Source organism: Xylocopa sonorina, chromosome 11 (assembly GCF_050948175.1).
Source record: "Xylocopa sonorina isolate GNS202 chromosome 11, iyXylSono1_principal, whole genome shotgun sequence".
NCBI lineage: Eukaryota > Metazoa > Arthropoda > Insecta > Hymenoptera > Apidae > Xylocopa > Xylocopa sonorina.
In genome coordinates, this window is record NC_135203.1 from 11,396,975 (window position 1) to 11,417,773 (window position 20,799).

General features: G+C 35.8%; 4 protein-coding genes across 8 annotated transcripts; 2 read left to right on the forward strand and 2 right to left on the reverse strand.

The window, feature by feature from the left end:
* Positions 1-672: 672 nt before the first annotated feature.
* LOC143428982 (uncharacterized) lies at positions 673-7,261 on the reverse strand. 3 transcript variants are annotated; one of them, XM_076904305.1, is made up of 6 exons: positions 7,238-7,261; positions 6,971-7,170; positions 5,907-6,362; positions 1,276-1,361; positions 1,003-1,195; positions 673-927 (listed from the first exon to the last, which is right to left on the reverse strand). In XM_076904305.1, exons 3-6 carry the CDS (start codon positions 5,913-5,915, stop codon positions 805-807), a joined length of 411 nt encoding a protein of 136 aa, XP_076760420.1. In that variant the 5' UTR covers positions 5,916-6,362; positions 6,971-7,170; positions 7,238-7,261; the 3' UTR covers positions 673-804. The 3 variants fall into 3 exon arrangements, with proteins under 3 accessions (XP_076760420.1, XP_076760419.1, XP_076760418.1); XM_076904304.1 differs by having other exon boundaries at positions 6,971-7,242; XM_076904303.1 differs by lacking the exons at positions 6,971-7,170; positions 7,238-7,261 and having other exon boundaries at positions 5,907-6,696.
* Positions 7,262-9,945: 2,684 nt separating this feature from the next.
* On the forward strand, positions 9,946-11,222 carry Skpa (S-phase kinase associated protein 1 SKP1-related A). Its single transcript, XM_076905162.1, has 3 exons — positions 9,946-10,133; positions 10,539-10,817; positions 10,895-11,222. The coding sequence occupies exons 2-3, from the start codon at positions 10,539-10,541 to the stop codon at positions 11,102-11,104; spliced, it is 489 nt and encodes a 162-aa protein (XP_076761277.1). The 5' UTR covers positions 9,946-10,133; the 3' UTR covers positions 11,105-11,222.
* Positions 11,223-11,362: 140 nt separating this feature from the next.
* On the forward strand, positions 11,363-15,861 carry Aasdh (Aminoadipate-semialdehyde dehydrogenase). 2 transcript variants are annotated; one of them, XM_076905137.1, is made up of 10 exons: positions 11,363-12,053; positions 12,134-12,395; positions 12,501-12,959; positions 13,035-13,414; positions 13,494-13,582; positions 13,640-14,541; positions 14,609-14,757; positions 14,823-14,986; positions 15,050-15,313; positions 15,399-15,861. In XM_076905137.1, the coding sequence occupies exons 2-10, from the start codon at positions 12,301-12,303 to the stop codon at positions 15,783-15,785; spliced, it is 2,889 nt and encodes a 962-aa protein (XP_076761252.1). In that variant the 5' UTR covers positions 11,363-12,053; positions 12,134-12,300; the 3' UTR covers positions 15,786-15,861. The 2 variants fall into 2 exon arrangements, with proteins under 2 accessions (XP_076761252.1, XP_076761251.1); XM_076905136.1 differs by having other exon boundaries at positions 11,363-12,043.
* Gdi (GDP dissociation inhibitor) lies at positions 15,853-20,439 on the reverse strand. Of its 2 annotated transcripts, none has more exons than XM_076905153.1 (5): positions 20,071-20,439; positions 18,244-18,657; positions 17,940-18,153; positions 17,678-17,860; positions 15,853-17,596 (listed from the first exon to the last, which is right to left on the reverse strand). In XM_076905153.1, the coding sequence occupies exons 1-5, from the start codon at positions 20,229-20,231 to the stop codon at positions 17,240-17,242; spliced, it is 1,329 nt and encodes a 442-aa protein (XP_076761268.1). In that variant the 5' UTR covers positions 20,232-20,439; the 3' UTR covers positions 15,853-17,239. The 2 variants fall into 2 exon arrangements, with proteins under 2 accessions (XP_076761268.1, XP_076761269.1); XM_076905154.1 differs by lacking the exon at positions 20,071-20,439 and adding an exon at positions 18,906-19,183.
* Positions 20,440-20,799: the final 360 nt, after the last annotated feature.

The following is a 20,799-nucleotide window of genomic DNA, read 5'->3' on the forward strand; positions in this document are numbered from 1 at the left end:
TTATCGACAGCGAAGTGAACTAGTGAAGAACTACTAGCGCCATCTCTGCGGAAAGTAGTGAAGCTAATGCCGGACCGGTTTCAGAACTTCTCCAAGAGATGGCGCTAGTAGTTCTTTAGTAGTTTACTTCGCTATCGATAACGATTTGCGACCAGTTTGAGCACTATTCACAGAGATGGCGCCATAGGTTCTAGAGTAGGGTCGGTAACATCTGTCTCACTCTTTCCTATAGCTTTCTTATATCTCTCTCTCTCTCTCTCTCTCTCTCTCTCTCTCTCTCTTACCTCTAAAGCGGGAAATATAATTTATCTGAACCTGTCTATTAAATGAAAATGAAGGAATTTCTTTATTTCCACATGAGGACTTTGTCCTGTAGTTATCGTTAAATAAATAATTATAAAACAATAAATAAAACAGATTCAGATGTTGTCGAAGGAGAACTTAAATTTCATATAATAATATGTGATTACAATATTGATATTATTGCTTTCTGCAGTTAATATTGAATGCTGGCTGGGTTCTTTATCCGCTTTAAATTCATATTGCATATAAGAATTTAGTTTATATATTATATAATATAATTTAATTATTTAGGTAAAATAGATTAATCGAGTGAAAAAATCAGCAAGAGCGATAGGAATAGGGAAGCCGAAAAAATTCGAAAAGAGTGAAAGACAGAAATGAAAAGAGATTTTATTTTTCTTGTACGGTATAGAGAGGAGACTAAACGTGAATCTTTAAATGTTTAGTTAATGAAAAATGTTTGCACGAGCAGGACAAATATTTAGTTTCCGATCGATTCATTTAATAGCTGTCCGAAGGTTCCAATTCTGGTAAAAAGTTCTCCATTAAAGTCGGCTTCCGTTCGTCCATATCATCATTTTTCAATTTGTGGCGGACAGATCGCAGAATATTCTTTTGCAGATCCTATAACAGTTTAGAGAAAATTTAGAGGAATGCATGTTTATCAAGGTACTGTGATTAAAAAGTTAAGCAACTTACATTGTTGAGCAGAGAAAATAAAAGTTTTGACTTTGATAGTGGAGTGTAGGGAATAATACGGTGTCTTTCTTCAAATTCTCTAAGACAATTTATATTTCCCTCGTTACCCTCGCAACCCGATCCGTAGATAATCGGGAACATTGCACGTTTCCTTGACATTGTACCTCTACAGGTATGATGAAATGGGTACAATCTACAGGAAAATAAAGTTCACAAGTATAACGTTTGCATTTTTTTATAATATCAAAACCGACAAGAAGAATGTATACGTACTCGCAATTTATATCTGCACTCTGAACGTGAAAATAGCAAAGTAAGATAGCAGCAATAATCATATATCGCTGAATGAATACCACAACCTGTAAAGTGAATATTTTAGAAACAAGGGATTAATTATTGTACTTATCTTCTAAAACGACAGTGATAGAGGAAATTTATCGGCACGGTATACATATTTTTTATATTGCGATAAAGCCAAAGGTTACTGAGTTCTCTCTATTTTTGTCTTCAGCACGCCAGTCAGGTGGACACAATTTTATACAACATCGATGTCCAAATCTCCATTTATTATCAATTTGATCGAGGCGGAAGAAGATCGTGTTCACCATTGTATTACCCAATTTGCGCCAATTTGTTCCTTTCGATATCTCGTTCTTGTTTGCGAGAAAATGTTTCTCATTGACCGGAAAATATCGTAAGACGGGGAAGGTTTCAAAATTTAAGCGGAGACACGTCTACGAGAAGCTAAGGGCAACGAATGCGAGAAAATGTTACATTTTTGTTATCAAAGCAAAAGCGGTGAAGAAGAATTGCGATAAATTTAATATCAAAGAGCAACGGATAATGAAAATTGAACAACAAATATTATGTTAAAAACATTCGGTAAGTTAATAGTCAATACGGACTGAGCACAATTTGCCAGCGATTCGTTTCCAATCTGGGTTAATTAGCCAATTTCCAGTTCGCAAGTAGTGTTTACCGAGAGGATATGCGTTGTTCTGATTTGATTTAGATTTTCCTGAGCGTTCGCTTGTGTATTTGCACGAGGGTTCCTCGACAAATTTTTAAGGAAGGGATGCGAATCGGCGATGTGATCGTTATCGATTAAATCGATTATTATGCTTGTCGAATAACAGCTGTTTAGCCTAACTGACGATACGGTACACCGAGATAATCCTTAACGCGTCTTCCGGGTGCCTTCTCCGGCGATTTTGCATATAATCAAGATACAGCTTATATCGTACAACCAGGACAAAGTTATGTTCACCGTTTTAAGCTCGATAGTTTTGAATCGCGATTGTGAAATCATCACGTCGAGAAACCAGGTATTTCTTTTATTACTCTTCTTTTTTTGCAACATTCGTTTCCTAATTACTCGACCAAAATTAACGGGAACGAAAGTTGGCTCTACCATCTTCAGAATCCTGTTCGCGAAACGTTATTAATTTTTATTCGCGATATCGTTGAGCAAAATTAGATGTTTCGCAGTCATCGTTCAACGCTATTCGTACATTAATTCGGAATTTATCAAAGGAACCACTCAATAGGCTATATGCAGTAGGCGGTGATGGAACCGCGCGATAATGTTGCACATGGTTAATTTTAGCTAATTGGTGGCTGTTTCAATTGCAGAAATCATGCAAACTGTTGGACAAATTGATCGATTACATGCTCGAATGTTTCCTTCTTTAAATTCGTAGAATTAACGCTTATGCTTTCGAAATAGTGCCAGCTACAAACCAGTCGAATGTTTGTTAAATCGAAAGTGGATTCTTTGTGATTTTTCATTATTCGTGAGAGAGTATTTTTCCTTTCGCGTGAAACGTGGTAAAGGTGGAGTCAGTTGGTTTTAATTGAAAAGAACTGGCGTGGTCTTCGGAAACGAACGTATGCTCAACGCGCGTGGATGTATCATGGTAGTTTCACCTCTTTATACGGTCGTTGTATCATGTTGTTTAATATACGAGCACAACGACACTTCAGTCTATATTTCCTCGTTAAGAATGAAGGTCGTGCCGGAAGCATCAGTGTAGCGCGCGTATACCACATATTTAATCTCAATGCTCGGTATGTATAATTGTGGCGAGGATCAATCGAATCGTAACGCGGGAGGCTAGATTTTTCTATCACTTGGTACATTTCGTAAGAAGTTGTTTCGTGGAAGAAATGACCTCTCAAATTTAATTAAATTTAATTTGAAGTCGTAGATGAAAAATGGAATGTAAACATTGATAATGGTAACAATTTGTAACAGAGAATTAATTATCGAACGGACAAGTTACCGTGCAAGTTTCACAATGTCCTTTCCCCTTTCAAATACGATAGTATCAATTACTGCTTTTTCGTGGAACCTTTGTCCAATGTTTGCACGTGGGATACTAAATAGACACGATAACGATTAATCGAACGTTATCAACATAATGCGTGAATTTTTCGCGATTCGTTAGGAGCTGGTAATTGGAAAATCGAGGTAAATCTTCAACTTGTACCGTTTACTTATCTTAACTGACCAATTAATTTTTGCTTGTTGTCCGTTTCTCAAAATGCTGAATTTGAAATTTCGAAAATAAAACGTTCATTTCCGTTCAAGTTTCTCTGTAGATATCAAATTTATATTATCAAATTCGTCTGATATCAAAAGCAGCAGCTGTGATAAAGATCGAACAACGGTGTGCATTTTCTTTGGTCGTCAATCGTATCTGTTTCTACCATTTTTTGCAATCTTTTTGCGGAATTAGATTCCCAAAAGCTTTTATATCTAGTTACATTTACGCGATCATTAGCGGCAAGTTTGCAAATTACGATATGCAAAACTGGACGTTCGTTTCTGTGGAAATTTAACACCTTTGTCGCTAAGCGTTGATTCCTCCTCATCTTTCCACCTTCCTTCGCGTTTTGGAAAGAAACTGAAAATGTCTAGTACCTAAGTTTTTGCCAATTTAAATGGTCGTTATCACGCGTGTACCTCGTAGCACGTGGAAAAGAGACGAGTTAATACTTTTTCTGTTTTCTAAGTGGATGTTACGCCATTTGAGATGCTTACGGTGGATACAACAACCCCGAAGTGGACAAACGCCGAGACTAAGTAGCGATTATTTACGTTTAATTCGAAATTGCTAATCCGTGGAAGCGATTGGCGAAATCAAACAGAAATGCGATACAAACGCAAATAATCGTACTAAGAGGTAGATACGAGTTCGACGGGAATAAAGAGAAGGGGACACGGTGATGAACGCAAAATAGGGAGGGGAAAAGCTAGAAACGCACGATTTAACTCCTCTCTCGGATGTGGGGCATCTTGGCGCCTCTCTGTCTCGTGGCATAGAAAAAGCTCTTCGCTGTTCCTCACCCTTCCCTTTTCCTCTTTTTGGTCTTTCGTTCGCAGTGTCGTCGTGCCCTTTCGTATCACATTCGATTGTTACCAGTTGCCGCGGTCTCCTCGCCGTCGAATTCGTTTCGTTGAAATGAATGAAATTTTGCTGGACGCCTTTCGGCTCTGAGTACGCGTACACGTGCAAATTGGTCGCGTGAATTGCAATCATTTCGGGTTTTTTCACCGCGATTTTATCCTGTGATAGTCAAAAACGCGCAAAGCAACAGCTATCGTCATTGATTTTCTCGTTAGTCGACGCGCATGTAATTCGAAAACGTTCAGCTTAGAGGTGGGAGGTTAAAAGAAAATAATTTTAAAAAATATGGATAAATAAAGCACGTGAAATCCATAGACCGCTGACATTTTAACATGGAATCGTCATTTTAGAACGTCGATCGATCACTTTTTCTATGGCAAACTTTCATACGAATTCACGGTATTGTGCAGTCGCCCACCGCGATACGAATTATTCATAATTATTGTGATCTGTTGGGGAACGTAAATGATCTTATATTAATTGTGATCCTGAAGAATTACTTCAACGAGGAAACTACAGTTTCTGTTTTTTTTTTCATGTGCCACGTGTTCGTTGATTGTGCAATAAAAATCTACGTAACGGGGATGAATTGGACATATAAAAAAGCTTCCTTGAACGTTGGATAATAATTTTGTCCGTTGTCAGATTTATGGTCAGATATGTGGTCGATTGTTGCCGCGATGTAATTGTTAGGTCCCGATAATAATGCGAAGTGAAGTCTCTCATAGTAAATCATCCCTGTTGTTGATAAATCTTGCCATATATTCTACATAAAATATAAGTATCGCAGGATGCACTATTTCGAAATTATAATCTATTGCTTCGAAGACGATCACTTTTCTTGTGTATTCCCTTATAAATTATTTAGAATATGACTGCGTAATTAATTAATGGACAGAACTGTACATTCGTTATGAAAAGTACTTTTCTATTTCGCAGCATTGTGTGCACTTTTCGGTAGGGAATATGCGGACTTTCAAGTTTATGACCACGTATAGTAAGCTACCCGTATTTTTTTCATGATAGCGAACGAGAGCTTTTAACGAGTTATCTTGCGGGTAACGCGTGCATATAACATCCAAGTGTCTACCGTACTTTGTTTTGCTCGTTCGAATTGCACTCGTTAACTCATTAAAATCACGACAATTTTCGGAAATTTTATGCAACAACGTTTTTACGATAATCACGATGTCATCGTAGACCAGAGGCGTCGACAATGACCTACGATAGAATGGGGGAGATGAATGAAATATTTGATGTGAACGTTTCCACCCGACATACGTCACACCTCTATCTCTTTTCTCCCTTGTCAGACAAAAGTTCTTTGAAATTAGGTGTGTCGAGTTTCGCGATGCGCGCAGATCGACATTTTTTCTCGAATAGCTACCAGCATGATACTTCCGAGTAGCGAATTCGGACAAAAAATTGTTTAATTACGATTTTCGTCAATATAAAAATGCAACGGAAACAAAATTTAAATTGCGTTTCACTTACCGTTGCCATATCTGCGTAGAATGTGAATCGTAAGTCGAAGAAGTAAAAAGCTCGTGTTGTCAAGCAGAGTGGACTGTTTCGTATCTTCCTGGAGCCGTCGCGTTGGTGGACGAAATCCTGATGGTAACTCGTCCTCGGCGACGATACTCGAATGACACCACGAGGTGGCCACGAGGCACAGATCTCTCTGTGCCGAAACGCTGGTTCGCCTCTTATCCGTATGAACAAAGAGGGGATGTTTGGTACCACCAAGAGCTCAGACTTTGGAGGTCAGAGGGCGAGTGATTGGTGGAGCTTGCGCGGGCCACATTTATACTGCTACCATTCACCCCTCTTCTACGTTCTTCTTCGGTACCTCCAAGAGATTCAAAGCTGTATCCACCACCATTGGTACCATCACCACCGTGTTCCTCCTCCACGTAGTTATAACTGCCTCGTATGTATTATATACACCCTCTGTTTCATTACGTCATCGAGTTTAGACTCCACCCCGTACGATGATATCATAGAACCCCCTCGACGAATCTGGCGACCAATGATCTCGCGAAAAACTGTTTTTCGGACGGAGAAATCTCTTACTCAGACTTATGAATGAACTTCTATGAATGGAAGCCACCGAGTGGAGGGAGGAACATCGTCTCCGGATACATAATAAGACGATAGTGCAACTTCGTCGTATGTATCAATACTGAATTCGTTGAAATGTTTCATCGTTTTTTCTTGCAGCGTGGCATTTCCACTGCGGTACACGAACAAATATGTCAATAATTTCACGAATACATATAGAATTGGAAAAATAGACATTTTAATGAGCCCTACCTAAATTACTCGTGTTTCGGTGTCTCCTTTAAGTTTCCACAGGTTGTAATCGAAGATAGAAGTTACGATTGTTAGCGTACAAGTGATTTAGAAAGGTAATTTTTTACACAATTAAATTCCTCCTCATAATATTCATCACAATTCTCTGAAAAGTATTTCAAGATGTAAGTAAAAATGTATATAATATGCAATCACTGAAACAAAACAAAAGAATAAGGAACTGTTGAATAAATTGCTTTCGTAACCTTTGGATATGAGTACAATTGATATGTTCATTGTGTTCCTTCATCGAAGAAAAAATTTCGCTTTTCCTACGGTCAATATTAAAATCTTCGTAGAACGATTTAAGCGAAAGATATTTCTTCCTCCTTTTCCTTTACATCTTCTTCTTCATTATTCCCGATTCTTATTCATCATAGTAGGTATATAGGGAAAACTCTAGAACCTAATCAATCAGGTTGGTCACTTAGGATTTAATTCCATCAATCGGTGTTCAAGAATACAATACAAACAGTAGCGTTACGAAACGTAAGAAATCCATCGATCCCATTTTGATAAACCGCTTACACTGAGGTAGCGAATCATAACGTTAGTTTTGAAATAGGTTCTTGTAAGACTCTGGACGATGATGATTAACAAACATAAGAATTATAGAAGCGAGTTTTTTTTGGAGGATAATTAACCTACAACGCCCGCGTTCCTCTCATTAAAAACCACAGGCAAGACTTGGCAGGTAGGTATCTGTTTAATATGGAAAAGCAGTTGTTCACTTTCCTCCTACACTCATTTTTTTTTTCTTACACATGACAAACAGTTAAAGAACATTTACGGTGTATCTGGAAAAACGAAAACAAACATACTGAGGTTCATTCAGAGTACCTATTCATGAATGGGTTAAACTTCATTCTTATTCTATTTAGATCTACATTTTTGTTGTTAATATTCATTACCTTGTTCGGTAAGAAACAGATTATAACTTTGCTAATCGTTTTTAACACTCTCCTGGTATAGTTGCAGATCAATGGAATCGTAATGACTTTTCTTGTATCTTGTTTTCTGCTTCCACAGTGTATCTAAAAGAAGCACAAGAACGGCAATGGTCGTTGAAAGTAACAGCAATTAATTCGCAATTACCCAAAATACGAGGAAGACAGAAAAAAAATCCCAAAAACGTGTTAACAGCAGAATGAAAGATAAAAGTTTGAAATGATATGCGGAAAACGGGCGTAGTGGCGCCTTCGGGGCCAAGAATCTGCCTAATTCGGTACTTATCGGTAATCATTACGTTGCGTCGACTACCCAGCTACATCGACGTGAGTCACAAAGAAAGATTCTAGTCTCTCTAGCAATGTCACTGTCTTTCATCTCCAAATTATTGCCAGTTTGCCAATCTATACGGTGAATTCGTTTGTTTGAACCATAGCCAAACATGTGGTATGTTGCTCTTATACATCTTAACGATTACTAAAAAAAATACAACAGTAGTTTAAATGAAAAACAATTGAATGTTAATCATTATATATATATATAGCTATTTACGATAGATGAATTTAAGTGAGGAGACCTAAAAGCAAATTATAATAAGGTTTCGCATTGACGGGAATTCGATGAAATTGTGATTTATACGAATGACTTGTTCTCAAAAAAGCTCAAAGGTTGCCTTGGACTGCTTAGCAGACGTAATCTTGTAACATTTATTACGGTTATGATCGCTCTTAATAGTTACGCAACGTTCATAATCTTTGTCCTTCTCTCGCCTCGATTCCCTACTCTCCCTTATTTCATGAATTGAATATAAAATTCGCCGCAGAACTTTTACAGCTTCTTTAATTAACAATCTTTCATTATTCGTCACGTCAATGGAACCGTTTTACCTAATCGATAAGGAGAACATTTATATAATCGTGCGTCAAATTAGAAGCGATTTTCAATTGCAAAGAAAACTTGTCTTAGTCAAGTTTTTTGTCACGAATAAACTCTAGTTCAAATGCAAAAGTGAGGACGTTCGCGAAGACGTAACTCTATTCGAAGATAGCACTATGATTGATCTTGTCTCGACGTTGACTTCGAGGTATCCTGGCGTCTTCCGTTTGTGCACCCCCTCACATTTTTCTCATCCGGTTTCGCCAATCATCCCGAATACTTCTCTCGTTGCGTAACTTTATAATCTTTCAGCTGACAATCATGATCGACAGATTAGCTCCATTAGCATCTTTTTTCGTGCGCTATTCTTCTTTTACCACAAATGAAATTATTTTTTATCCTCCGTTCCTATAATAATGAAAGTAACTGATAGTAAAAGGATAGAACGACGAAGGGGGAGGTAGAGAGCAAGGGAAAGAAGAAAGACTATAGAAGAAAAGAGTAGGGGAATATGCGTAGGTAGCTGGCGCCTAGAGCATCCCTTTCATATGGATCCGCTGGTCGTTTATGCATTCTGACTTTCATAGATTCTTGGGGAGGAACCGTCCGGGTAATAGTAGAGCATAATTTTATGGTTCGAAACAGCGGGGTCACGTTCGCCCTCGTTTTTATTTTCACTGTGGTTACGCCAAGAATCAGATGGATTGTTACGACGAAAAATTACAGTGCAATTTTTTTTGGATCGATTCATGCAATACCTGATCATTTTTCAATCTCGGTATCCGATGGTGCAGTCCTAGGCGTCGTGTGATTTAGATAAAAGTTATATCGCGTTTGTAAATATGGCGCCAAATAGTTTCATTCCAAACGAATGTTACGTACATATAGGTAAGTGAAATCATAAAAATTATTCGTACGATTGATAACTCTTTTGTCTTACTTTTAAATTAACCTTACGTTTTACCTATAAAATTACTGTTTCTTCGTTGTTTCCGTGTTCCTTATAATTGTATACCGCAGAAATCGAATGACAATGAACGTCAAGCATTCTTTTAAAATCATCTCAAACGCTTATTGGTTCCCGAACCTGCACTAAACGATATTAGCTAATTTATTAGGTATATGGTATAAAACGATCAGTAAATACGTATCGAAAGCGTAAAGCACACGTTTAATTGAGTATCTGATAATTACCATTTAGAAATTAAGGAAAATTTGTCCTTTTCTTACGAATCGAATTTCCTTACGAGAATATTGCGCAGTACTGTTACGCCATCTAGCGTTAGTTACGGTGTATTATATAAAACTCACACATTCCCTCCATGCAAGAAACTACGAAAACGAAATAGAAGAATAAGGACATAAATAGAGTCTCGGCATACTGTGGTCTCGACGTACTCTGTGTGAAAAGGATTTAGAACGAACATTGGGTCGAAGTAAAGGAATAAAAGAGGAGGGCTAAAAGAGAACGAGTGCCTTCTGGTGATCAACGGTGTAGCAAATTATTCGATACATTGCTAAATTATCTACAACAAGCATTTCACGGTAATTGGGCTGACATTTTGTTGAGTTTAACAAGAAGAGGTTTTAGTATAATATAGCGGTTGATATTCTAAGATACAACTGTGATACTTTGTGCACGTAACTTGTGTTACGAGAAAATGTCGTTTGCGTTAAATGTTTCGTAACATCGATGAACTGCCTTGTTATTTTCCTCGATGGAGGAAGATATCTTGAACGAATCTCGTTCTAACTTGATAGTAAATAAGAGAAAAGAATTTTCAAGTTCTCTCTCTCGAATGAAGCCTGTAACGTCTTACGAATGTAGAGAAATGATGAATGTTCACATGAAAACAACGAGGCATTTCGATGGTGCGCGGAAAATAGTTTTTTTAAGGCATGCGTTAGTTAATAAACGTGTCACAAGAGGCAGTTAAAAATTTATTTTAGATGCCTAATATCAAGCTACAAAGTTCAGATGGTGAAGTTTTCGAAGTGGATGTTGATATCGCAAAATGTTCAGTTACTATAAAAACTATGTTGGAAGACCTTGGAATGGACGAGGATGAGGAAGAAGTCGTTCCTCTTCCAAATGTTAATTCTGCTATCCTTAGGAAAGTAATACAGTGGGCTACTTATCACAAGGATGATCCACCACCACCGGAAGACGATGAAAACAAGGAGAAACGCACTGACGATATAAATTCTTGGGATGCGGATTTCTTGAAAGTACATACTTAGTTTTTCCTTTGATATTTGCAAAAGAAAATGAGACGATTCTAAATATTTGGAACATTTACTTATAGGTTGATCAAGGAACATTGTTCGAGTTAATCTTGGCTGCTAATTACCTTGATATTAAAGGATTGTTAGATGTGACATGTAAAACTGTTGCCAATATGATAAAAGGCAAAACACCGGAAGAAATTCGAAAAACGTTTAATATTAAAAATGATTTCTCCGCATCCGAAGAGGAACAGGTTCGCAAAGAAAACGAGTGGTGCGAAGAAAAATAGATTAAAATAATCATTTTATTTTTGAAATATATTTAACAAATTTGTTTCCAGTGTTTAGAAATTCAACAGAAAATTGTACACTTATTTATAGATCTATAAAAACTCATTTTATTTTTAATTTTCCATGCACTGAATAGCAGCTCTATTACATAAATGGATTATTCCTCTAAGCATAGGTCTCGTCAAACGATTTCTGGTTTATTTATTTCAAATTTGTATATAGTCAAAATTTTTTACACAGATAATTTTTTATATTCATCATTGCTGTTTTGATCTAGTGATACATTAGATTTGCATAACTATTGTTTCATTTTTATAAATATAAATTTAATTTCTATCCTTGGCAATTATTGTCCTAATAATTCTTATATTACTGTACAATTTTAGAAGATCAATAATTCTGTGACATAATATTGTAAGAATGTGAACTTGAAAATTGTAAATTTATTTAAAAAAAATTAGGAGAAACGATTAAAAATTACAACTATATGTATTACGTTATTAGTATATAGAAATAACACTTTAGGCACATCAAAAGCTAAGTAACAGAAATGTACAATCATATATGTGTATCTATATGTATCACAATATACATATATATATACATATATGTTAAATTTTGTTGTGCAATTATAAAAATACACAATGTATGCTTCGCTTGAACAAAAAGCAATTATTACATTTTCCATCACCAATTATCGACGTGAAATGAAAAATGATACCCTGTGATATATAACAAAAGGTTAATGTAAGTTCGACGCATGATGCTAAAAGGAGATACACAACATAACCTGTAATATGAACGAGATTTTTGAAAACCTCATAAAAACAATGAGTATTAAAGCTCGTTCCAATTTAGACAAAAATAAAATTAGAATATAAAAATAATTTTGTATAATTAAAGACAATCAATATTGAATATTACTTGATAGATAATGGGTATGTATATGTAGGTAGAATACAATTTAAACATACTGTATTTACAATATTTTTGTTTAATATTTGTCAGAATGTGAATAACTATTTCAGATGATGGGAAAAGAAATTTAATATTTTATTCGAATGATTCAAAGAACGTTATAAAAAATTTGTGCGATATTTGTAATTGGGATGAACTTGATAATATAGCTATAGAGTATCATGATTTACAGAAGACTGTTTATATACATTATAGAGAACTTTTCCTAACGAAAAATATGATTTCTGACCAATTGAAATGTATAAAGAACATTGGATTTATTGGTATTAATTTTGATGTTCCGAAATATTGCGTTATTTCTCTAATGCTTGGGTAAGGGCTTGATTCTCGTAGAATATTCAATATAAACAGTGTAGTGTACATTGTGCATTGACCTACGTGTAAACAGTATGTACAATTTATACATTTGCATTTTAGAATTCTATACAGTGAGCAAAGTTTTATAAATATACCTTCAAATGTATCAGAATTTATGAATTTTAAAGATCGTTTGAGTATACACTATTTGTTTTGTAAAAATGTAAGCATCGAAGGAGACATTGTATATCGATTTACAGTACATGGCGAATGCATTTATTTGATCAAATTGAAGAATACACGAAACGAACTTGTCCAAAATGTAAAACCGAATCACTATGCTTATGCAATTTCTACTTCTGGTTCAACTGGAACACCAAAAGTAGTTAGAGTTCTCCATTCCTGTATAATTCCTAATATTTTAGATTTAACCAAAATATTAGCCATTACAAAGCATGATAAGATTTCTCAATTTACAAATTTTACATTTGACCCTAGTCTTATTGAGATATTTCTTGCACTCTCAAATGCAGCAACATTGTTTATGGTTTCCCAGTCGTTAAAGAAGAATCCAAGTAGGTAAATATTAATAAACGAAAAAAAATCATAGACAATATAAAGGAATATGTTCTTATAAACATTATTTGTTTTTAGATTATTAAATGAAGCCTATTCAAATCAAATCACTATATTGCAAATGACTCCATCAGTTTTCATATATAACTGGACCACAGAAAGTTTAAAAACTAGTATTTTAAGTAACAATACTTCATTAAGAGTTATTCTATTTGGTGGAGAACCTTTTCCTAAACTAGAATTACTCTCTGAGATGAAGCAGCCTTATAATGATACTAAAATTTATAATATCTATGGTATTACTGAGATGTCTTGTTGGGCTAGTATTAATGAAATTATAGTAACAGATGGACAATCTAATGTACATTATTTGGGACAACCATTATCACATACCATATTTCAAGTTAGAGATAAAAGCGGAGAAATAATATCAAATGGTACAGGCTGTCTTTACATAGGTAATTTTGTTGTATGAACTTTAATTTAATTGAATAATATCATAAAAAGATTGTTACATACTGTTATATTATTGGGCAGGAAGTAATCAAAGGATATGTGTGATAAATGATGAAGTTCTAGAAGAGTTACAGTTACCAGTATTCCGTGACTCTGGAGATATAGTTGGTGTAAGTTGTAATAATAGTAATACTAACAATGGGATGTGATATATTTATATATTTTAGATCGATGAAGAAGGAAGAATATTTTACAAAGGAAGAAAAAATAGTGTTATAAAAAGATTTGGGAATAAAGTAGATCTACAGAAGCTCGAAGAATCTGTATTACAAATAGATTTTGTGAAAAGTTGTTACATTTTATGGGATGATAGTCATCATCATTTACACTTGTGTTTCTCTACAAAAGAGAATGTTAAAAGTGATGAAAATGTGAATATGGACATAATGAAACATTTGCATGAATTAGATTCTTTATATAGACCAGATAAAATTCATTTCTTGAAACATGTTGAATTTACATCCAGCGGAAAAATTTCTTTACAATTCTTAAAGGAACGTTACATGAAAGATCAAGGTAGAAAGGGTATTTTAAATGACATTGATGTACAGAGAATTGAAAGTGACTTTAAGTCTATTTGGAGAAATAATTTACAACGTGAAAATGATGGATTTGTAAAATTAGGAGGTACTTCTATAATAGCGCTTCAGATATCGAACACTATGTCTGAAATGATGAATATAGAATTCCCTGAATTAATAGGCATGCTTTTAATGAATGCTACTGTCGATAAATGTTTGAGTTATATAAAAGATATTATATCAAGTAATGATCGAGAGAGATCAATTAATGCTAAATCAAAACCTTTTACTACTACCATTACTATCGAATACACAGAATCTTCAAAAGATTCTGCTATAGAAAAACAAAATTGTGACTCTACGATTTTAACAAATAAGATTTGTGCATGTGAGTGGTACAAATGTAGAGGTCAGACATATGGAAACATGTTAAGTATGAACAAAAAGCATGAATTAAAATATGATGAAATTTCAAAAGTTACAGTATTGAAAGCATATGATCTATATAAGTGTGTAGATGCGTCACCAACGTTATTTCACTATTCAGAGTAAGTACGGATCTAGTAAGCAATACTACAGAGGTTGTGTGATTAGATTAACAACGATTTTGTTTAGTGGAAAAACATATGCAACTGTTGGTTCACATTCCGGTTTTGTTCTTACATTTGAATTGGGAGAAAAAAGTAAATCTGCGTTCAGAATTAAACTACCTGATAGAATTGAAGCTTCGGTTTTAGTTCTGGAGAATTTTAGAGGTGTAGTAGGTAAATAGTTACAATGGACAAAAGGTTTACTTGAATGTTTTTAATTTGCTTTCCTTCTTTTATAGGATGCTATGATGGTAAAGTATATTGTTTCCACTTAAAAACGGGAACAATTATTTGGGCTTATCAAACAGAAGATGTTGTAAAATGTTCTGCGATATTTTGTAAAGAAAAAGAAATAATAATTCTTGGTTCCTACGATTCTTACATATACTGCTTATCTGCAAAGGTACGTGTCCGCATATGTACTACGTAACGCAAGACAGTAATAATAATAAAACATTTGGCATAGGACGGATCCGAAGTTTGGAAATTTAAATCAGGCAACGGAAGTATCAGTGCATCTGGTTGTTTACATTTTTCATCTGATACTGTACTATTCGGAACTCTTAATGGATTATGTTTAGCGCTTCAGAAATCGTCGGGAAAAGTTGTTTGGAAACACAAATTATCAGATCCAATCTTCGTTGCTCCTTCATCATTAAGTAATGGTCTAGTTTTATTTTGTTCCGTAACAGGGCTATTAATTTGTTTCGATATAGAAGTTAATGTCAAGGTAATCAATATTTTATATATTGTTTATGCCACGAAAACAATTACTTTCTCGTTTGGTTTATTTCTGTTCTTTTTTCATTTTACAGATGTGGGTGTACAAAATCAATGGCAACATATTTTCGTATATTATAAAGCAAATTGATAGCTCAGAAAAATATGAAAATATCATTTTGGCTAGTCAGAATAAGAATGTATATTGTCTACAATCAGAAGATACAAATTTTAGGACTGAACCCACATTGAAATATGTATTAAATTTTCATTCACCAATTTTGGCCACCCCTTGGTGCGAAAATAATTTCCTATTCATAGCGTGTACAGATGGTACTTTAAATATTTATAATGTTATTAAAGATAGACTGATGAAGATTGAAAAACTTCCCGGTGAGGTATTCTCGTCACCTGTTGTTGACAAGAACGTTGTAATCGTTGGATGCAGAGATAATAATGTTTATGTCTTGGAACTTGCTTAGATTATTATTGGTAAGTAAACGTGTTGGCTATTATTTATGTCATAAAGTAGACAAGAATACAAAATGATTAAATTAATGTAGTATTATTTATTTTTTACGACTGTCACATTACAGTTACGTGAATAACGATTTAAATCAAGTAATAGAGAATCACGTATCTTTGTTCGATAAATTTTTCGTACATAATACGAATTCGCGGTGCGCTTACAGTTCGAAGCGAAAAATGCAAGCGAAATAAAAATTCTAAGAGGTAGCCAATCACACTCGTTGATAAGACATTCACGCATAGATAAACGCACACGTACAGCAATTCCAAGATCAATGCATGACTGTGCATACATCCTATTCTTTATTAATATTTTTTTTCCTTTTCTTTCAGATTTATTAATCCATTTCTTTTTTTAGTTGATGATCGTTTTATAAATATTAGACAAAGAAATATTCCCGGTTTTCAAGCTCACATAAAATAACAATATTCCAACGATTCCGTCTCTCCTATACTCTCACTCTTACATATCTTAGAATGAGAAAGTATATATATATATATTTAATTTATAATTAAATGCTTGGCCGCTTTTTTCCTTTCTAATATTTCGACACAAACTTCCTGCAATTTGACCTGTTACAGGCAATTACATTTTGCAAAGTGCTTCATTTTATACATATTAATTATTACGGCTATCTTTTTATCGCATGTATTTAAAACTTCAAATAATATCATAATCATATGTGCAGAAGTATGACATGTTTTTTCTAACGCTATACCGCGGCATGCTATTTATATACTTGCGTGTAGAATTCACTTTTTTAAAATTATCACTATATCTTATACCTCGTGTCATAGCGCGTGCCCTTTTGACTACTGCAATTAGCAACTATAGGATTTGTTTTAACATTTACAATTTCAGTAAACAATCATCCTTATTGTTTAATTTGATAGTTAAAATATGATACATTTATAAAGTCGTGATAATCGACACCGTCATGTTTACTTTAAAAAGAAAAAAAAGAAGGAAAAAAAAGAAAAAAACACGCCTGTGTCGAATACATAGATATACTTAAATCGTACAATAATTTGCATTTTATAGTTTCTTCAAAATTTATCGAAAATATTCGGACGATGAATGGTACAAGTTTTAATATCAATTTTTTTGTGAAAATGGTTGCATGTATATGCTTCCAGACAAGATGTAAAAAGGGCAGTTTGAAGAACGAGATGTAGGTAAATTTAGAAAACAAATTTGGAATAACGTTTACGTTAGTTTTCAAGTTCTCTGCAAAAGAGAATCTAGAATTAGGCATGAGTTTATTAGCAGATCGCATCTGCCCCAAGACTCCAATGAACACCGACGTTTTTCGGTGTACGCGCATTAAATTACGTTTGCTCACTCATTGTTTTCAATTCAGGATGAATTAGTTATTAAAACTGACCAATGACTGTAATTATCTTACGGTTACTGATCTTCGTCGCCTAGGTCTTGCTTTACTTTGTTGAAATCAAACTCTTCCCCAGTGGCTCTTTTAAATATGTCAAGTACGTCTAAACAAGTGGTTTCAAAGTGCGTGGTGGCATCATAACTAGTCGATATAAAAATCTGACTGTCCAAACCATTGTCCGTTGGTTCCATGTAATCGGATATTGATATGAACTTTTGCCTGATTGGTCCAAGTAAGTCCAAGCCGGGCTTGATTTCGGCCTCTGGATTTTTTGTTTCAACGGTGGTAGACACCATAGCTATGAACCATCCCTTTGCTGCTACTAAATGAGTGTACGATACTAAAGATACATAGATGTCAGAATTACGATTGACCTGGAAAACGAACATAAGCGTGAGAGTGAGTAAATCCACTGTACTTTCCGAACATATTACACGTAAACGAAAACTATTTACTTGTTTTTGAGGAATAATGATTTGTGTTGAAAGTGCATCTGCCGTATTCGGTATAGGATGATCCATAAGGCAGATGCATCTTACAACCTGACCTACTTTTTTCACGCGATCAGGTACATACGTGGGATCACAAAATACTTGTTCGCACTGAGCTACTTCGTCACCGGAGCGTACGCCGACAACCTGCAATCAATGAGAATTGTTAACGAGGTTCGTAAAATTAATCGCAGATTTGTTTTATTCAACAAGCTGAAATTCTTACTTTCCCGTCCTTCATGACAATTTCGTCGATTGGTTTGTCCAACATATACGTTCCACCATAAATAGCGCTAAGCCGCGCAAAACCTTGAGGAAGTTCACCCAAGCCGTACATAGGATACAGATACGGTGATTTTCCGTAACGCGCTAAACTATCGCTATACAATTTAATCCTTCTTATAGTAGTAATTGCGCTTTGGCTTATGTATTCATCGTCTCTAAAAGAACGAAAGATCATCGTTTACCAATCGATCATCGATCGACCGGCGTTATATTATTGAAGAAACAACATTTGGAACTTTGCTCACCTATAAAGAGCTAGGGCGTGACCCGTGAAGTCCTGAGTGTTTTTATCAAGATTAAATTTATTGTACAAAGCACTCATGTTATTATTAAATGGATCGAACCCCTCCCAAGTTTTGGGGTCATCCTCTTGCATATTTTGCACCCAGATAAGGAAACTACGGAATCGTCTCTTCTCAAAGAGGCCCATTAAGTCGCTGGACAATGCTTCCTGCTGGTCTATCGGTACCTTGGAGATTTTCCCGGATTTATAGACGTACGATCCCTCGACGCATTTGAATTCCAAGTATCGCGTCACGCCAGTGTGAATTAGAAGTTTTACCAGCAACCCGTTCGCCATCAAGAACTTCGGGATCAAATCAACGTTCCATTCGCGGCCACGACCATAAGATTCATCCGGTGGTGGGGCTTTGAATTTCCTATGTAACGCGTGGAATTAAAATTAACGATCAATATACAATCTGCTTTCTCCTTGGAAATGCATTATGCGCATTTCCACGATATAACATTTAGTAACAAAAGTCGTTGCGAATATAATTTGCTTTTACTTTGTTCTAGGATATAATAACAAGAAAGGAATGGTCAAACGTCTCCACACGTACATGCACACTTGCAAACGTACTAAAATGGTTGTCATCCATTTTCTTAGATACCATTCAAAACTTACAATCGTATTTACTTTCCCGGTAAATTTACTTTCACATTGCTCTCAAGCGTTCCATGGATCGGATTATATACGAGTGCAGTCGAACAACACCTACTGTTACAACAGATGGTTCGTTTAGATGGCATGTTACAATTTATTGAGTGCAACCGGACACGCGATAACCGTCTCCTTGATGAACCAGAAGCGCAATCACGCGGACGTATTATCGTTTTTTCGTTTCACGAACAGTAGGGAAGACACGTTATTCCGTTATCTCGTTCGGAATGCGTTTTTGTTGTTTTGCAAACGATGATTTCCAGAGGAATACAGTAGAATCGGCTGGCTAACTTTACACGGTGGAAGAAAAGAAATCATTTCTCTCGCATGAAAATTGAAAAAGGATATCGATTCGCGAGAATAAAAATATAATTGTCGTTTCGAGCCACGGCGAGAATGTAGGAAACTCGTGAGGCCTTTAAATTCTGAATTCCGATAGATGGACAAACATATGTTCAATTGCACAGGAAGTGGATTAAGTTAACGGTATATGTTCGGTTACTTAACGTTTCCTCCTCTAAAGAAGAAATCATACGTACAAGGAAGGCTACTTTTACAGCTTACTGTACATTCTTGTATTCGGAACGATCAAACGGATTTGCATAATCTTATCGCGTTATAGATGAAGTTAAGTGAAACGAGATCTGGACAAGCAAGTGAAGAGGGAAAAAGTATCTTGCGGAGAAATACAGTTTTCTGCGCTAACTCTGGAAACTGCCACAACCGATTTACCACGTTCGATCGAGCGTGTATTTCGCGGGGCGGGCCCCTCCCCCCTGCCTCTTATCGAGTAGCATTCTCGCCAACCTTCCGATAAAATTGTGGTTCGGAAAGGGATGAAAGTTAGGAAGCAGCCGCACAGCAACGACGCATTACCGCATGTGACAATATTCGTCACGCCACGATTCGCGATGCGGTTGATGGCTGAGCTCGATCAAACGACAATCAACGGTTAACGGCGAGCGGAAAAAAATGAGAAAAAAAAAATCAATATTTAAGACGAATCGTAGTTACATACCGTCATATCGCAGGAACTGTCGTACACGACTCTAAATACTATGCCGGTGTATAGGTGTTTGTCGTTAAAATATTATCGGTTGGGATGTGCCGTTAATCGGAATTTACTTACGCGAATAGATCCTCCAGAGGCGTGATCGAGGCAGATTCACCGCCGTAATATTTATTACGATCTACATGGAGCACTTTCTTTCCACTGACGGACAGCATGCCCGAAAGTATGCATTCTTTCAGTCCGGTGCCCAACACGATCGCGTCGTATTTTTCATTCATGTTGATCGAGGTGCGGTGAGAAATGAATCACAACACAGAATGTATAAACGCGAAGTTCTCCTAAGTCCTTTGTAGGAACGGTAGAAAAAGCGAAAAACGGCGGTACACGGGATCGCTCGTCTGCCAACTCGTACAACTATTATGCCGGAACGGAAGACCTCGTTCTTTCGCTTGCTACCGATGACGGAGCTGCTGGTAGAACGATGACGGTGGTGGTGCTACTGCTGGTGGAGCTGCTGCAGCGTTAGACTCTCCCTAGGTTTTCGCAATTCCCCATTCTACGAATTCATTAAAAGGTACTTGAACGACGCCAGTACAATTGTACATTATCTAATTCTATGCAGTTTTACATCCTATTTAAAATCTTCCACGAACGCTTTCCCATTTTTTGGTACCGATCAATTTACCGACTCGTTGACCATCCATAAAAAAGCGTTCGAGTTACGTCCAGTACAAAAATAGTTTACATCCGTTTCATTTGGAGAGTGTAAATGGCAATTACAGGTATCAATTATGATTACGAATGGGGAATGACTTTCGAAAATCGCGGAGACGCTTAGCTAGGGAT

Excerpts from the sequence above, each read along its gene's own strand:
- LOC143428982 (XM_076904305.1), bottom strand. Across the intron at positions 1,196-1,275 it reads AGTGCAGATATAAATTGCGA|ATTGTACCCATTTCATCATA; the intron begins GTACGTATACAT and ends ATTTTCCTGTAG. Across the intron at positions 928-1,002 it reads TATTTTCTCTGCTCAACAAT|GATCTGCAAAAGAATATTCT; the intron begins GTAAGTTGCTTA and ends AAACTGTTATAG.
- Skpa (XM_076905162.1), top strand. The coding sequence starts at position 10,539 with ATGCCTAATATCAAGCTACAAAGTTCAGATGGTGAAGTTTTCGAAGTG. Across the intron at positions 10,818-10,894 it reads GGGATGCGGATTTCTTGAAA|GTTGATCAAGGAACATTGTT; the intron begins GTACATACTTAG and ends ATTTACTTATAG.
- Aasdh (XM_076905136.1), top strand. Across the intron at positions 14,542-14,608 it reads ACGTTATTTCACTATTCAGA|TGGAAAAACATATGCAACTG; the intron begins GTAAGTACGGAT and ends GATTTTGTTTAG. Across the intron at positions 14,987-15,049 it reads TATACTGCTTATCTGCAAAG|GACGGATCCGAAGTTTGGAA; the intron begins GTACGTGTCCGC and ends CATTTGGCATAG.
- Gdi (XM_076905153.1), bottom strand. The coding sequence starts at position 20,231 with ATGAATGAAAAATACGACGCGATCGTGTTGGGCACCGGACTGAAAGAA. Across the intron at positions 18,658-20,070 it reads CCTCTGGAGGATCTATTCGC|GAAATTCAAAGCCCCACCAC; the intron begins GTAAGTAAATTC and ends CGCGTTACATAG. Across the intron at positions 17,597-17,677 it reads TCATTATTCCTCAAAAACAA|GTCAATCGTAATTCTGACAT; the intron begins GTAAATAGTTTT and ends TTCGTTTTCCAG.